General features: G+C 36.3%; 1 protein-coding gene across 1 annotated transcript; it reads left to right on the top strand.

The window, feature by feature from the left end:
* Positions 1 to 858: 858 nt before the first annotated feature.
* Positions 859 to 11,713, top strand: LOC124393949 (glycolipid transfer protein-like). The gene is made up of 5 exons (XM_046862022.1): positions 859 to 1,071; positions 4,352 to 4,410; positions 4,506 to 4,639; positions 4,956 to 5,106; positions 9,014 to 11,713. Exons 1-5 carry the CDS (start codon positions 969 to 971, stop codon positions 9,194 to 9,196), a joined length of 630 nt encoding a protein of 209 aa, XP_046717978.1. The 5' UTR covers positions 859 to 968; the 3' UTR covers positions 9,197 to 11,713.
* The last annotated feature ends 6,084 nt before the right edge of the window (positions 11,714 to 17,797 follow it).

The raw sequence follows: 17,797 nt of genomic DNA, 5'->3' as shown, positions 1-17,797 counted from the left end.
TTGTACAAAAGTATTGGGACACCTGACCCTTCCTTCCATAAGTGGTTCTTCTGTATAGGATGTCTTCGGATGCTTGATAATAAAATTTGCCATTCATTTGAACTTGGAAACCCAAACATGTTCCATCATGGCAGTGCCACTGTGCACAAAGCGAGTTCCTTGAAGATCTGGTTTACATGGTTTGGAGAGAAAGATCTTGAGTGGCCTGCTATAGAGCTCTGATCTCAACCCTACTGAACACCTTTGGGATGAATTGGAACGCTGACTACACTCCAGACCTCTTCACTGTACAGTACACAAATCTCCACAAGCACACTCCAAAATCTAGTGGAACATCCTCCCAGAAGAGTGGAGCAAATTGGAACTACATAATATACTACTCAAAACTATGAAAGAACATTTCTGAAATGATGTGCTACATCAGATAACCTTGCCTCCACAATCAGTCGATCTAAATCCAGTTGAGATGGTTTGGGATGAGTTGGACCAGAGATTGAAGGAAAAGAAGCCAACAAGCACTCAAAAGCTTTGGAAACACCTTCAAGATTGTTGGAAAACCATTCCAGGTGACTACCTCGTGAATCTAATGAGAGAATGCTATGAGTGTGACAAGTTAGAAAAGCTAAATGTAGCTACTTTGAACAAAAAAAAATCTACAATACATTATATAATGCAATTAAAACCACAACTATTCCAAAATTGCAATATTTCAATGGCGCTCGCTGTTCACCAATAGTCTTCCCACAATTTGCATATGTGGCGCCTATTGGTTAGATTAATTGCCCTATCAAATACTTCTCCTTTACTGGCTAGCTTCACTTCCACCTGTTGAATATTCTGCACATGCTCCGCCCATTACTTCCCTGTTGCTGAACGAAGTGTCATTTCGGCTTGTTCCGGGTTAATTGTACGCTCTTTGGCAGCCTACCTTTTTCCCTCCGGTTCTTTTTTTTTTTTGCTATTTAACAATGGCTATTTTATTAGAGAATCAGTTCTCTGAGCTACCCAATACTAATGAAATCTCTACAAAGTCGTTTCTGGAGTCGGTTTCCCATCTTCCGTCTTTCTTCGGTGAGTAAGATTAGCCCATGTTAAGTATCCGAGCTGATGCCTAAAGTGCAGCAAAATTACAAGTTATTGGAACAAGACCCAAACTCCTCCTCCTCCATATTGAAACTCGCGAATGTGAACGTGGACATTTTCGGGGGCTTATGGGGTTAAAATGAATTCTAATAAAAGTGCTAACAAATAAAGTTAAAGTAAAGTGGTGTAGATTAACATTGGATATCAGCATGTGTGCTGTTTGGAGTGCAAATTAAACTTAATCTTGAGGCGGTGTGAATAGATAAGTGTGCCAATAAAGGCTCCCCTAGGAAATCTGGAATGGTACGGTCCTAAAGTCTGGGACAAACTAGTTATTCATGGATGTGCTGCCCTGATAGGCTACTCTAATTTCCAGGATAATGAATTCATTAAGCACATATTGATACTGTATTAATCATTTAAACAAAATGCATTTTATATGTATACTGAATTAATTGCATGATTGTAATGATATAACTCGTGATTAATCGCAACTTAATTGCACATTTTATCTGTTATTTATTCTAAAAAACACCATCAATTAATAATGTAAGTTATTTATTTATAATTATTTATTATTAATGAATAATAATACATTTTTTTATACAATCAACATGGGCATAGACAAATATTAATACTTTCTGCAAATGTATGTTTTTTTTTGTGAAACCAAAAACCAAGATATTCATGTACATTTTTTAAGTGAATTACAGTGTTTTAAATTACATAAATCATCAGAACACCAAACGGAACCTTTGCTATGTTTCCACACGGATGGTTTTAATTGCCGGATGTGTGCAATGTGGCAGATTTTGGTGCTTGATTTTAGACTTGGTGCATCAGTAAAACAAATATTAGTGATTAAATATATATAGTGATTTTATATATATATATATATATATATATATATATATATATATATATATATATATATATATTATTAGTAAGAAAGGGCGTCATGAATAAACCTTTAATGCTGTGCAGGTTTTAATTTGCCTTTTTTATATTTATATATATTTTGTATATAATAATAATAATAATAATGGTCAAAAAGAAATGTGTGCTGCATTAATAGCACACATATATATATATATATATATATATATATATATATATATATATATATATATATACACACACACACACACACACACACACACACACACACACACACACACACATTATATTGAATGGATATATTAAATGGATCCTGAATATACTAAATGAAACCTGACGTCATCAAGGTGCAGCCGCCATCTTGTACGTTAGGCAGAATGAGTGAGTCAGCGCGAAACTTATTTTGAGAAATGAAGAGATGGTTAACACATTGTTGAGTGCGTGTTAAGTCAGAATTGCAAGATAAAAACTCGCAATTGTGAGGGGAAAAAAAGGCAGAATTCTGACTTTTTTATATCGCAATTCTGACTTTACACGCACTCACCAATGTGTTAACCATCTCTTCATATCTCAAAACTTCAGCAACTAAGTTTCTCGCTGACTCATCGCTCACTCATCACTGCAGTTTTCATTCAATTCTCTCATGGATAATTTCGTAAAATGGCCTGCAATAATTAAAATATATATATATAATGTGTGTGTGTGTGTGTGTGTGTGTGTGTGTGTATATATATATATATATATATATATATATATATATATATATATATATATATATATATATATACACACAGTACAGACCAAAAGTTTGGACACACCTTCTCATTCAAAGAGTTTTTTTTATTTTCATGACTATGAAAATTGTAGATTCACACTGAAGGCATCAAAACTATGAATTAACACATGTGGAATTATATATGGAATTATATACATAACAAAAAAGTGTGAAACAACTGAAAAATGTCATATTCTAGGTTCTTCAAAGTAGCCACCTTTTGCTTTGATTACTGCTTTGCACACTCTTGGCATTCTCATGATGAGCTTCAAGAGGTAGTCACCTGAAATGGTCTTCCAACAGTCTTGAAGGAGTTCCCGAGAGATGCTTGGCACTTGTTGGCCCTTTTGCCTTCACTCTGCGGTCCAGCTCACCCTAAACCATCTCGATTGGGTTCAGGTCCGGTGACTGTGGAGGCCAGGTCATCTGGCAGCACCCCATCACTCTCCTTCTTGGTCAAATAGCCCTTGATGCCTTCAGTGTGACTCTACAATTTTCATAGTCATGAAAATAAAGAAAACTCTTTGAATGAGAAGGTGTGTCCAAACTTTGGTCTGTACTGTGTGTGTATATATATATATATATATATATATATATATATATATATATATATATATATATATATATATATATATATAAGTGCATCTGGAAAGCATTCACAGCGCTTCATTTTTCCCATATTTTATGTTACAGCCTTATTCCTAACTGGATTAAATTAATTATTTTCCGCAAAATTCTACAAACAATACAGCCAGAGCTCAGACTTCCAACCTGATAATGCTTGAGAGGTTCTGCGAAGAAGAATGAAGAAACCGCCCAAAAATAGGTGCCAAGCTTGTAACATCATAATCAAAATTACTTGAGGCTGTAATTGGGCCCAAAGGTACTTCAACTAAATATTGAGCAAAGGCTGTGAATATTTATGTACATGTAATTATTATTTATTTAAAATTTATTTTTATTTCATTTAATAAATTTGCAAAGATTACAAGCAAACTTCATGAGGTATAGTGATCTGAAACATTAAAGTGTGACAAACATGCAAAAAAAATAAGAAATCAGGATGATTGTGGAGGCCAGGTTATCTGATGCAGCACTCCATCTCTCTCCTTATTAAATAGCTCTTACATAACCTAGAGGTGTTTGGGGTCATTGTCATGTTGAAAACAAATGATGGTCCCACTTTGCAAACCAGATGGACTGGCATGTCACTGCACAATAATAATAATATTAGAACTCATAGTTTTCCACTGATCTAATGTACATTCCTTGTGTTTCTTGGCCTAAGAAAGTCTCTTCTGATTGTCCTGTTTTGAAGTAATGGTGTTTTGCCAAATTTGGGCCACGAAGACCTGACTCACAAAGTTTTCTCAGAGCAGTGGATGTTAAAATGTGCCTGTCACATAAACTCTAAAAAGCGTTTATGTAAATCGGCCGTTTCTAAAGCTGGTAATTCTAATAAACGTATCTTTTGCCCAAATTATACTTTTGCGAAGTTGTTGTTTCTCCCTGACACAGTTTATAGTTCATGTTGTGCTTATCTGAATGTGCAAAAGAGTTTTCTATTTACTGATTTGCACCTATTTTTCAAAACAGACTCTCTCGGTTTCAAAGTATTTGCTCCCATCAAAGCCGATATAAATGGCAACATCACAGTAAGTGCGAATCTCCTCACACGCAACACTTTTTTTCTCCTTCTCGAACATTCAGACAGATATATATGAGCACTCTCTCTAATATCACCACCTAGAAAATCCAAGCCGTCTATGACTCTGATCCAGTGAAGTACGAGACGCTTCAGAAGATGCTGGAAGCTGAGAAGACCATGTACGGGTCTGAGTGGCCAAAAGCAGGGGCCACGTTAGCACTCATGTGGCTTAAGAGGTGAGAAGAAAATATGGCCTTGACATTGATTTAAGTTGTATATACATTTTAGAGATAAAATATTTCAGGACATGCCATGATAGGAAAGTAATCAACTTTGTAGCAGTATCAATAACTCGATATCGATTATTTTTCTAAATCAGCATGCGTTGTGTTACTAATAGATTCTGACATTACCATATTACAAATTGTCAAAGTTTTATTCAAGTTCTTCCTGCCTTCCTGTGTTCTGGAGGTGTTCAATATGTTAGAGGACTGTTTTTGTAACCTATCCCTTCGCTGTTTGCTAATTGGTTTATTTTTTTCTCTTTCTCAGAGGCCTGCGCTTCATTCAGATCCTGCTGCAGAGTTTGGCAGATGGTGAGCGAGATGAGAACAATCCCAACCACATCCGTGTCAATATCAATAAAGCCTACGAACAGGCGCTGAAGAAATACCATGGCTGGATAGTGCAGAAGATTTTTAAGGTAAGGGGATAGAAATAGAGCGCTCGAGATTGAATATAAATGACTTTATTTAGGAAGGCCATATGAGAATCCACAATAGGTTGCGTAGCATCAAGTTTTTATACGTTAGCATCTTTATATAATATCCCTATTGCCCAGTTATGGAAGGTAACACTTCTAAAAGAAATCGAAACAATTTTGTATCATAAATGAAAAACATCCTAGAGCAATATGCTTTAATATAATGTTTATATACAAACCATGTTTTTACAAAATGAAATGCTTTGCAGAATTAATTACATAAACGTTTAAATGGAATAAATGGCAAAGGATATATTATTTAATACAACAAAATATTAATAAATATATGAACAAATACAAGCATCACAAGTTGGAATTCAGCTGTGCAATGGCACATGCCAAATAGCAGTTTTTGTAAACATCAATGTGATTTTATTACGGGATCAGAGTGATAATACGAATATTAATAATTATTAAAATTATTAAATAATTAAATAATACGAACATACTACACTGTAATATAATAGTGTATTAAAATCATATAAAATTCCTTGATGTTAGATATTTGCACACTGTACTGCATGTCTTCATTAGGTTGAAGCATAGTTTAAAGTGTCTTATAAAATTGGAACGGGATGCAATTCAAGCATATAGTAGGGCGTTTGTGGAATGTTAAGTTGTGTCGGAGTAAAACTAGTAACTGGAATCAGGAAAACTGAAATACTTTGCTTTAGGAAATAAAAAGAACTTTTGCAAAGATAATTTGAGTCCATGATTAGAATGTGAAATAAACATATCTGAGAAAAAAAAAGCCCTTCTTTATTTTAAACGATTTATACTATGTACAATGAGGAAAATAAGTATTTGAACACCCTGCTATTTTGCAAGTTCTCTCATTAGGAATCATGAAGGGGTCTGAAATTGTCATCGTAGGTGCATGTCTACTATGAGAGACATAATCTAAAAAATAAAAAAATCCAGAAATCACAATATATGATTTTTAAACTATTTATTTGTATGATACAGCTGCAAATAAGTATTTGAACACCTGTCTATCAGCTAGAATTTTGACCCTCAAAGACCTGTTAGTCTGCTTTAAAATGTCCACCTCCACTACATTTATTATCCTAAATTAGATGCACCTGTTGGAGGTTGTTAGCTGCATAAAGACACCTGTCCACCCCATACAATCAGTAAGAATCCAACTGCTAACATGGCCAAGACCAAAGAGCTGTCCAAAGACACTAGAGACAAAATTGTACACCTCCACAAGGCTGGAAAGGGCTACAGGGAAATTGCCAAGCAGCTTGGTGAAAAAAGGTCCACTGTTGGAGCAATCATTAGAAAATGAAAGAAGCTAAACATGACTGTCAATCTCCCTCTGACTGGGGCTCCATGCAAGGAAGGTGAGAAATCAGCCCAGAACTACATGGGAGGAGCTGGTCAATGACCTGAAAAGAGCTGGGACCACCGTTTCCAAGGTTACTGTTGGTAATACACTAAGACGTCATGGTTTGAAATCATGCATGGCACAGAAGGTTCCCCTGCTTAAACCAGCACATGTTCAGGCATGAACAGGTTGTGGAGAGAGGCCCTGGCGTAAGCAGGTTATGGGGGGCGGTCCTGCCACTGTGCCCTGGTGTGAGAAGCCCAAGTAGTGGAGAGGCCACGCTGTCAGGCCCTGGCATGAGCCAGTTGTGGGGGCAGGCCACCCTGTTGACCTTTGGCTGGGGCCTGGTTTGGGAGGCCGCTTAGTTGCTCCCTGATTTGGATCTAAACAATTTTGCTCATTTATTTGAAAACTCATATTTTTATTTCAATAACATTTTAATTGAATTATTCTTTTCACTTATAGTTTGTGGCTAGTTTTTGTTAGCTATAATATCCTTGATCCACACAGATACACTGCCTGGTCAAAAAAGATTACACACTAATATTTTGTTGGAACACCTTTTGCTTTGATTACAGCATTACGATATTGTTTCAATAAGCTTATGCAATGCCAAAATTATATTTTGAAAATATGCTCTTATATGTTCAGTGCAGCATCTAAAAGTTTGTTGCATTGCTTCAGTGTAACAAAGGTTGCCTGTAACAACACACACACAAAAAATGTGTTAACTGAAAGTAAGATTCGGATTAAAAGATCCAAAATCCTAAAATTTGGCTAAGTGTAAATTAAAAATTAAATAGTAATAGCCTAATTTTTTTTTATTACAAATGTCACAGTGGATCTGAAAACTGTCCGAATGGGACACCAGGGTGTCTCAGGACACACACATATTCACACCTAGGGGCAAAGTAGAGAGAACTCATCTGAGAATTTGAGAGGTGGAGGAACCCAGAGGAGACACATGTGGACGTGTGAAATTCCCGACTAATGGTAACTCAACCTCTGAAGTTAACTGGGGATTCTGTGTGTATTTTGTAATGTTGTCCCATTCTTATCTGATAAAGGATTCTAGCTTTTCAACATGTCTGGGTCTGTTGTATTTTTCATCATGCCACAGATGTTATCAAATGGTGAAAGAACAGTTCAGCACCCGGACTCATCTAATGTAAGGCCATGCTGTATGTGGTTTAGGATTGTCTTGCTGAAATATGCAAGATCGTCCCTAAATAAAGATCTTATCTCGATGGAAGAATATGGTAATCTAAAACTTGTAGAAACCTTTTAGCATTAATGATGCTTTTCCAGATGTGCAATCTGGCTATTTCATGGGCACTTATTTACCCCTATACTATCATAGACGCAGGCTTTTGAACTGAAGGTTGATTAATTAATGTTGTTAATCCAGAGGACTTCTAGAGGCATCCACGGTTTCAAAAAATAATTTTACATTTTGATTTATCAGACTACATAACAGTTTTCCACAGAATTCCGCAGATTTATGCCTGTGCAGAGAGATTTCTCCACATTATCAAAAACTTTTAATGATGGACTGTAGATGATGACATATTACGGTGGAGCTGGAGGTAGCAGAGCTGAAGATGTTGAGGTTTTCGTTGGGAGTGATGAGGATGGACAGGTTTAGAAATTAGTTTATTAGAGGGATCTTACATATTCCAAAAAAACTGCTGATCTTGAATGTGAACACTTTTTAAGCAAAATGGTGTGATAAACAAAAACATTTACCGGGAAGCATTTTGCATGAAAAGCATTGTTGATGCAATCAGTGAAAATTAGAGATCGCTGAGACGACTTGGAGGCTAAAGTAACTCATATACGCCGTCTTTAAAACTGTGGAGAACCGAAAAGCATTTTAGATCGCACAACATATCAAAACCATGAATCGGATTGACAAAAGAGTCAAGAAGCTTTTACAGTACACAGTGAGATAAAACAATGTTTCTCCAGAACTCTTGTGCTACATATCAGAACACAGAACTACTTAACAAAACACAAAGCTACATAACAAAACACACGGCTACTTAACGGAACGCATCGTTACTTAATGGAACGCAGCGCTACTTAACGGAACGCAGAGCTACTTAACGGAACGCAGAGCTACTTAACGGAACGCAGAGCTACTTAACAGAACGCAGAGCTACTTAACGGAACACAGAGTTACATAACGGAACGCAGCGCTACATAACGGAACTCAGAGCTACATAACAGAACACAGAGCTACTTAACAGAACACAGAGCTACATAACGGAACGCAGAGCTACATAACGGAACGCAGAGCTACATAACAGAACACAGAGCTACTTAATAGGACTGAAGTAAGTTGTTCTTAAGTGCATCGGATGGCAGAACACCACATCAGCTTCTACTCCTTCAGACATGATGAGGAATATGAGGCTACTTTGGGCACAGAACTTCCTGAACAGTTGAATATTGGGGAGAAAAATTGTGTAAGTTCAAAAGTGACAGTTAATTGACAGTGTTTTCTCTCTGCTTTAGGCTGCGCTTCTGGCTGCACCATACAGGTCAGACTTCCTGAAGGGTCTGTCTAAAGGTCAGGTGGTGACAGAGGAAGACTGCCTGGCGGACATTCGACAGTTTTTGGTGAACTTTAGTGCCACCGTGGACGCCATTTATGAGATGTACACAGTGATGAACGCTGAGCTGGACTACATGGTGTGAAGGCTTGTGTTATTGGCGGCTTTCTCAGGTCAGACAGCATTCCACTGGACGTGATCAGCACTCAGAATCAAAGCAGCTCTCATTTTATTATTGTATTTTTTTTTTTTCCCCTCAGTAGTTTTTTCTTTGTTTTATCATGGATTATGCTAAAAAAAGAAAAAAGTGCATTTATAGAGTGCATCTGAGCTTAGAGATGTTGAACTAACTGTGATTTTTTTTTTTAAGACTCCTGTAAGAGCACCGTGTGTTACAGTTGTGACAAGAATCAAGAGGAAGTCCCAAACACTAGAGTCATTGCACGATTTTACTTCTCTAATATGACTGAGAGCGTGTGAGATACATGAGAGATACACAGAATACATGAAACAGCTGTGTGATCTGTTTATTTTCGAAATTTAACTTGTCATATACTAGCATTTGGGACAGACAGATGATCCAAACTTACTGATGTGTTTCTATGTATCTGAATAATTTGAGCCAGGTGTCGCGTATCGCAATACAACCCGAATTGCGAAGAGTTGGGATGCCGTGTAAAATAGAAATAAAAACAGAATGCAATAATCGGGAAATCTCATAAAATCTCATACATTTAGCAAATCCCTTATTTTTTATTTACAACAGAGCATAGAAAACATATCAAATGTTCAAACTGAGGAAAAAGATCATTTTGAATTTGATGTTCGTAACACATCTCCAAAAAGTTGGTACAGCGCCACGTTTCTCACTGTGTACCTTCAGCTCCTACCTTTACTGTTTTGAATGCAGTACCCCAAAGCCCTCTCTGTGAGACCCCAATGATCACAGACATACCATTTTTTTTACTATTGTTCCTTGCGACAAGAAATTTCTCCCTATTCTCTTAATTTTTTGCTTATTGAGCTTTTCAAAGTCTTCACAATTTTATATTGAAACCTATTCTGAAATTGTTCCACAAGTTAAAAAGCGGATTTTTACAGATTGTTCATCCCCTGCCCATATTTAATTCTGAGAGACTCGACCTCTCTAAGATACACTATAAATATATATACCCAATCATGTTACTGACATGCTGCCAATTAGTTGCAAAATCTTTTTTGTGGGTTTGGGCCATCAAATTCAAAATGACCTTACTTTTTTTTTCTAAAATGGCACTTCCTCAGTTTAAACATTTGATATGTTTTCCATTTTGGTCTTTTTTGTTCTGTGGGTCTATGAGATTTGCACATCGTTGCATTCCGTTTTAATTGAGATATTTTCCCGTGTCACAACCTTTTTGGAATTGTGGTTGATATAACAATAAATGATATAGTAGTCGTATCAATATTAACAAGAAGAAGAAAAAGAAGCAGAACTATTAATATAGCACATCTTATACAAATTAAATACAGGTAAGCTTAGAAAAATTAATTTTTAGAAGAATAATTTAAGAACGTGACTGAACCAAATAAGGATTTCTGATGGCAGATAAATTATGACAAAAAAATCTCATTTCAATGTGTGTCTTCAGCTGCTTTGTAGACTTTCGAACACACTTCTTTTTGTGCTTGTTATTTGGGTTGTTTTGTCTTTGCATTGACCTTCTACACTGATTGTTGCGGTTTCGGTAAACATCCTGTTTTACAACCAACAAAAGAGTTGTAACACTTATTTTGTATTACACTGGGCATTGTCGTAAGCACACTGCTAAAAAAAAATACAAGGATAACAAGAAAAAATTGGTCCTGGTTTTGTGATCAGGTGTTTATTAGTTTCCCAGTTTTGCACTGTACCTAGTGAGAAAACCATTTGAGCTTTGTCCTCGTTTCTTTTTCTTTTTTCTTTTTTTTTTAAATAAACAAGTGCCTCTCAACAATCAATAATTTTTAATGTCGGTAATAATATTCATTGATATGCAAAGATGTTGGTGACTGATTTTTAATGTATAAAACAATTTGCAGTTTTGCTAAATAATAGATTGTACTGTTCACACCCAGACTTACTCGTTAGCTGATTATAATATTATGCATATTCATTATCATACATACTGACAGAATAGGGGTTTGCTGAACAAATCCTATGATTAAGTTGCTGGTGTATGTATTCACACTCTCAGGGTGTACAGATTATTAAGGTGCGTGCTGTCCTGTTTAGGATTTGATCAAAGGAAGAAATTGTAGGAATTACTGTATGGAAGTCAGTAATGGAGATTTATGTATGAAAATGAAACCTATTCTCTATTACTGTTACGTCTGTGAGGTTTGCATAATGCTTGATTTGCACGATTTTATGTGAAACCAGGAAAACTAATGCAGGAAGAAAGTGCTATGGCTTTTGTTACAAAACCTCACTCTGAAGTGTATTTATAATGTAATTGTGTGTGTGTGTGTGTGTGTGTGTGTGTGTGTGTGTGTGTGTGTGTGTGTGTGTGTGTGTGTGTGTTTGAGAGAGAGAGAGAGAGAGAGAGTTTCTGATTCTGACTGAGATACAATGTAAGAATTATTCTGGATAATTGTTATATTGGTACACTGACCTATACATTAAAACTTGATCTGAAATAAACAGTCTTTATTTATTTATTGGTGTATGTTTTAGCAGCGACCATCTGAGCAGCTGTCAGTTATATTTTGTGTTAAAATGTTACGGTTTTATTTTTAACATTTCACGTTTTATTAAAATTGTATTTTTGCGGCTTTGACAGCAGGGGGCAGCAGGAACCTACATATTCTCCTCAATGTAACACATTGGACTGTGTGTGTGTGTGTGTGTGTGTGTGTGTGTGTGTGTGTGTACGTGTACTCATTTTATATAATAATAATACTAAAAATATATTTTTTTATTTGTATTTAACCGTTTTAGACCCGATAGTTTCCTAGGCACCCAAAATGCACAGTTAAAACACGTATATTTTGCTAGTCATGCATTTCTTAAGCTTTCCATGTATCACTCAAAAGGGCAAATCTGATTGTTTTACTCAGTGGTCAGTGACAACCAATCAGCTGACTGCATTTTAATTGGAAAAAATATATATAATTTAAGAAGGTTAATGTGAGTGGACTTTAGCAAATGGGAGACACTTGGAGATTTTCACTCCAAAGCTGGCTAAAATCGCTTATTTTATAGATTATTTTGCTTATCTGATTCTTAATTTAAAATACAAAGTCCTTATTTTTGTGAAAACCTAATATCTACTATTGATTAGTCTTACAAACTTCGACTCCCAAAGCTGACCCAAGATAGTCGTCCTGGATTATCACATCACTAACAGAATTTTGAGTGTTTGAATGAAACACTTCATAGTTCATTTGGTTATTGCCTTTTCTTTTTTATTAATGTACTTCACAGTTGTTTGGAAGTGTACAAAAGCAAAGTCAAATACATCTTTGAGGTTTGTACTATCATAGGAATCCACAGTTGTGTGCCGTCAACTGCCTGCTAGCTGATAATTAGCAGTTTGTATGAGGCTTAACATGCACAAGTGCACAATTATTATTATTATTATTACTATTATTACTATTATTATCATTTTTGTTATACAATCGGACTATGCGGATGTTATTGTGATTTGTGGTGAGTGTAGGGAGCAGGTGGAGAAGAGCCTGGAGAGGAGGAGGTACACGCTGGAGAGAAGGGGAATGAAAGTCAGTAGGAGTAAGACAGAGTACATGTGTGTGAATGAGAGGGAGGGCAGTGGAGTGATTGCAGGGAGAAGAGGTGGAGAAGGTGGAGGAGTTCAGGTACCTGGGGTCAACAGTGCAAAGTAATGGAGAGTGTGTTAGAGAAGTGAAGAAAAGATTGCAGACAGGGTGGAGTGGGTGGAGAAGAGTGACAGTTTCATTTTGTGTTTTTCCATTGTATGGTGATGATGATGGTAATGATGATGAGGCCAGCATTTCTGTGATGAATAGTTGTGTGTTAAATTTACACAAAATCGTTTTATCAAGCATCTATATAAACCTGGTTTTCTTGATTAAAACGATGGTTGACGTTGAAATTGTGGCTCAGATGACCATTATATCTGCAGTGCCTTGTATGTAAGTGACATCTCCTCTGAGCTACTAAGGCATCATCATTTCATTATATAAACTATGAATATTTTTTTGAATAAGTTTTTTTACAGTGCAAATGATTATATATTTCCAAAATGGCTGACCTAGTAGAAAGAGCAGTACCTAAACATGAATCCTAGCCATTTAGGACACAGCGCTAATCTATAGAGTGCTACATTAGCAAACAGCAGCTTGGTCTTGTTATTGAGCTGCTTCTGAACAGGTCATGGCCTCCGGTATTCAGACTAAAATGAAGCCTGTTTAGTAGTTAATAGTTTCCGCTTTCTTCTCAGCAACACGGCTGTGTGTGCATGTGTGTGTGTGTGTGTGTCCCCTGCTGCCTGAGGACAATGTGCAGCTTGTGGCTCCTCTCAGCGGAGACCAAATTCCCATTCTGCATTAGCAGGACCGGTAATCCCACAGTTTTAAGAAGCACAGCTGCCGCTGAGAGGAAACGAGGCCATGAAGTAGCTCACCGTATAAAAATGGAGAACTTTTCGAATCTCACTCAACAGTGATGAGTATTCAGAAGGTTTTTGTTGGGTTTGTTTGTTCGTTTTTGCTTACCATTTACCACAGTAAACATTACAATTGCTGAGTGCTTGAGACAACCTGCCTATTCTCTATATAACTGACTACATAGTGAATTATAAAATGTCTGTTTCACCCTGTACTGCGCTACATACCCAAAAGGGAGGCATCGGTAGGTCTTTGGAATTACTTTTGCAATTGCTTATGCAAAACCAGTCCATAACTTTTAAATATTGTACTGGATATAACTTCTTGAATCTTAGCAGAGGTTGTACATACATTTAAAGTTATGTTTAATGTTGTGGAACACCTAAAAAAAGTTATTTTCCTATATTGTGTTATTATAACAGCTATAAAAAACCACCTTACTTCACTTATCTTGAAGAGTTTACTATGTCAGAAAATGTAATAATATAAACAAATTACACATGCTGTTTTTAATGCACTGCCCAAATGTTGATGTGGCGCGGTCGCAATAAACCATATCCGAGTCCTTGGGTTGTTGCTATAGAAACTACTTAGTCGATAAATGTTCTGTCAGATTTGCCGTTATAAAAAAATTAATCACCTTCTGACCAATCAGACTTGAGAACTCAAGAGCAATATAATAAATACATTTAGTTTTTTTGTTCTGTTTTAGTTGAAAATAATGTGGCTTTTGTACTTAAACCTTATATATCTATATATATATATATATATATATATATATATATATATATATATATATATATATATATATATATATATATATATATAATAATATCTAAAGCAATACTTTTAAGCATACTTTTACAACACACATATTACATTTTATTAAACGTATTAATAAGAAGATCCGTGTAAAATCCTGTAATATAATAATATTCAGTCTTGTTTATTTCTGACTTCACTGACTTGAGTTTCTATCACTTTGTAAAATCAGGAAAGGAGCAGATTTTATGAGGAGCACTTGCTTGAATGGAGCGTGAAACAATCACCACTGTGTTTGTGCTTGTTTGATTTCGATTGCCTTGTTTACTACAACAGGAGCCTCTGGAATTGCAATAAGTGGTTCTGGGCCAGAAACATGGGAAAACCCCTAAAGCAATTTGCATATCGGAAGGGGAGAAAAAAAAATAAAATCAAGATAAGTGGGCCGCTGCATTGTGCCGTGCCATCTAGTCCACCATAAGTGCACAATACGCTTTATTAAAAGTAATATATTCTGAGACATTTAACCTGAGAGGACTGCACATTTTTCATACACAAATGCAACACTGCAGGGGAAGAAAAAGAAGGACCTTTATAGAGTCCTATTTCCATATATATGACTTTCTCAAGAGGGGTGCTGGATAAAACCCCATGCGTCTCCAGCACTCGATAGTCAAAAAAAAAAAAAAAAGAAAAGAAAACCCATAGATAAGAAGCTTATATCTTTAATAATGAAATCTACAACATACGCACATTCGGTACGCACACACAGACATGCAAAAGTTTGGGTTTCTGCATTTTAACAATTATATATAATATGTTTTACTGCAATAATGAAGATATTAGCACTTGGAAATACCACTGGAAGTAATGCAGCAACAAAACACAATTAACTGTATTTCTGATCAACCAGTTTTCTAAGGCAGTTTCACACAGAACTTTTCCTCAAGTTTCCAACTGAGTTTTAAGTTAAAATATAATTATTAACACTTTCATTTTCGAAAATTTTGGTTAATCTGCCAAATGTATCCATGATATGACCCGATACTTACAATATGCAAAAGCCATATTCTCTGTATCTTTATTGTAATGTTGGAATTCTCCATGTTTTATATCTTGAAGTTTTTTTTGTGTTTTTATATTCTTATTCACTGCCTGGGAAAAAAAAAAAACTCACACTAATATTAAGTTAGACCGCCTTATACTAGACATTCACTGTGGCATCGTTTCCATAAGCGTATATTGTGCAATGTCACAATATTTATTTCCAGTTAAAGATGCATTCATTTTTTAGTATAAGTTTTTATTGGTGATAGGAATCTTGGACCGCTGTGTAAAGTCTTCTGCAGCACATCCCAGGATTTTTAATGGGGTCTGGACTCTGTGGTGGACAATCCATGTGTGAAAATGATGTCTCATGCTCCCTGAACCACTCTTGCACCATTTGAGCCAGATGAATATGACTGTCATCAGGAAAAAAAAACATTGTGGGAAATACCTTTTATTCAGTGTATTCAGGTAGTCAGCTGACCTCATATTTTGGGCACACAACATTGCTGATCCTAAAATTGCAACCCAAGATCGCAACACTGCCCCCAAAGGCACCTGATGTTCCATTCAGGAAAATGGATAACTTTAGACTGGTCAGTCCACCTGACATTTTTTTTCCCCCAGAGTCGTCTTTATCCTCCCAAACATTGGAGCCTTTATTCCGACTAGACTCACTGATTATTGGTTTTCTTAAAGCTTTTAGCCTCACTTTAGATTTTTTTTTTTTACTTTGCCCATATGGAAATGCACTTACGTTCAATATCAAACAGAGCCATGGGTTTGCATGGGTTTATTTATGATTTGATTTCACCAAATGTTTCCTTAAATTCTAATCACCATCATTCAAAATGTCTACTTCTTTGAAGATGGTGGTTCACCACTACCCTTTCAGGTTTTAATAATGTGTTGGACAGTTCTTAATATTTGAGTAGTTTCAGGTAGTTTTCTTTGCTTGATGCAGACCAATAATTTGACAGAATATGCCTTCCGAAATGGTTATTTAAAAAAACAAGAAGCTTATCACTGCACAAGTTAGGGTTAAATAACTTGAAACATATTAATCACTGCAGTAATGATCCAATTGCTGGCTCTTACCTATGTGCTTAGTTACATTCAGGGGTATGCACAGGCTTAATAAAGATCCCATGACTCATCTTGGCTTCTAGAAATCCAGGAAATTAAGAAGTTAAAAAAAGCCCTGAAAATAATGATTTAGTGTCACTGTATTCTGTAATACATTCCTGCTTATTAATTGAAATGGTCAATTTATCAATAATTTACTTTTCATCTTAAAAGGTGCACAGTGCATGAGGTCCCTTAGTTTATAGGACACCCAGAATACCTGATGCAAAATCAAATTAAATTAGTAAAAACTAATGTTATTCAGCTTTCCTAGCTGTTGGACTGAAGAACAGACTTAGCATCTTGCCCCACCTTCTTTCCGATTTCATACTTACAAGGGGTTTCCTAAAGCTTAGTAATATTTGACTTGCTCTGTCTCCCTCTATGAGTCTTTAACCTTGTTAGTCTTTAATATGGTAAATAGTTGTAATCCCTCAAAGGAAGAGCGCTTATTTTTTTTTTTTTTACAAAAAGATTTCGAAAAGCCAGACACATAATAGATAACCCAAGGTTTGGGTCCAGTTTCCGAATACATTCATATCAGACTCCTGCAGAAAAGTCGCTCTAAGGGATAAGCACTGAAAGTTCAGGACAGTGCCAGTAATTATACCTGGTAATAAGATCTGCATGGTGTGCATGCAACTCGAATGCCATGCAGCCCTGCCATTGTTCAGTCTACCACTCTGTTTCTGGAACTAATGGCAGCCTCCTGGCCTGGTTTCCATCAGCACCTCTCTCTCTCTCTCTCTCTGTTTGTTCCCGATGCCCTTGAAGAGCTGATAAAAGAGGCGGAGGAGATGTGTGTGAGCTCAGGTCACACTGAAAGCTGATTAGCCCCTGTCCCCGGGGTGGATAAAGCCAGAGCAACGTCAATGCCCTGCCCTCAGAGGGTATCGCTGCTCTGCTGCTCCTCTGCCAAAAGGCCCCAACTGCCACTCGAATGACAGACCTGGAGGCCAAACTGCACCACCACAACCCCCTTTTTCCATCACCCAGTTTATAACAAATATTTGGACGCAACGTGGTAATTTTGTTTACACATTATAAATGACTCGTCTCATGTACTCATTATGCTTCATTTATGCTGAGTTAAGCGTTACGCCGGCCTTGACTTTATAGCTATTTCAGAATTTATGATTAATGTCTCCCGAGGGAGTGACATTAATGCCATCACTCATTAAAAAAAAATAAACACAAGCAGCAG

The sequence above is a fragment of the Silurus meridionalis genome, chromosome 11 (assembly GCF_014805685.1).
Source record: "Silurus meridionalis isolate SWU-2019-XX chromosome 11, ASM1480568v1, whole genome shotgun sequence".
Taxonomy (NCBI): domain Eukaryota; kingdom Metazoa; phylum Chordata; class Actinopteri; order Siluriformes; family Siluridae; genus Silurus; species Silurus meridionalis.
Note: the sequence above shows the minus strand (reverse complement) of the source record. Positions and strands in the feature narration are given on the sequence as shown.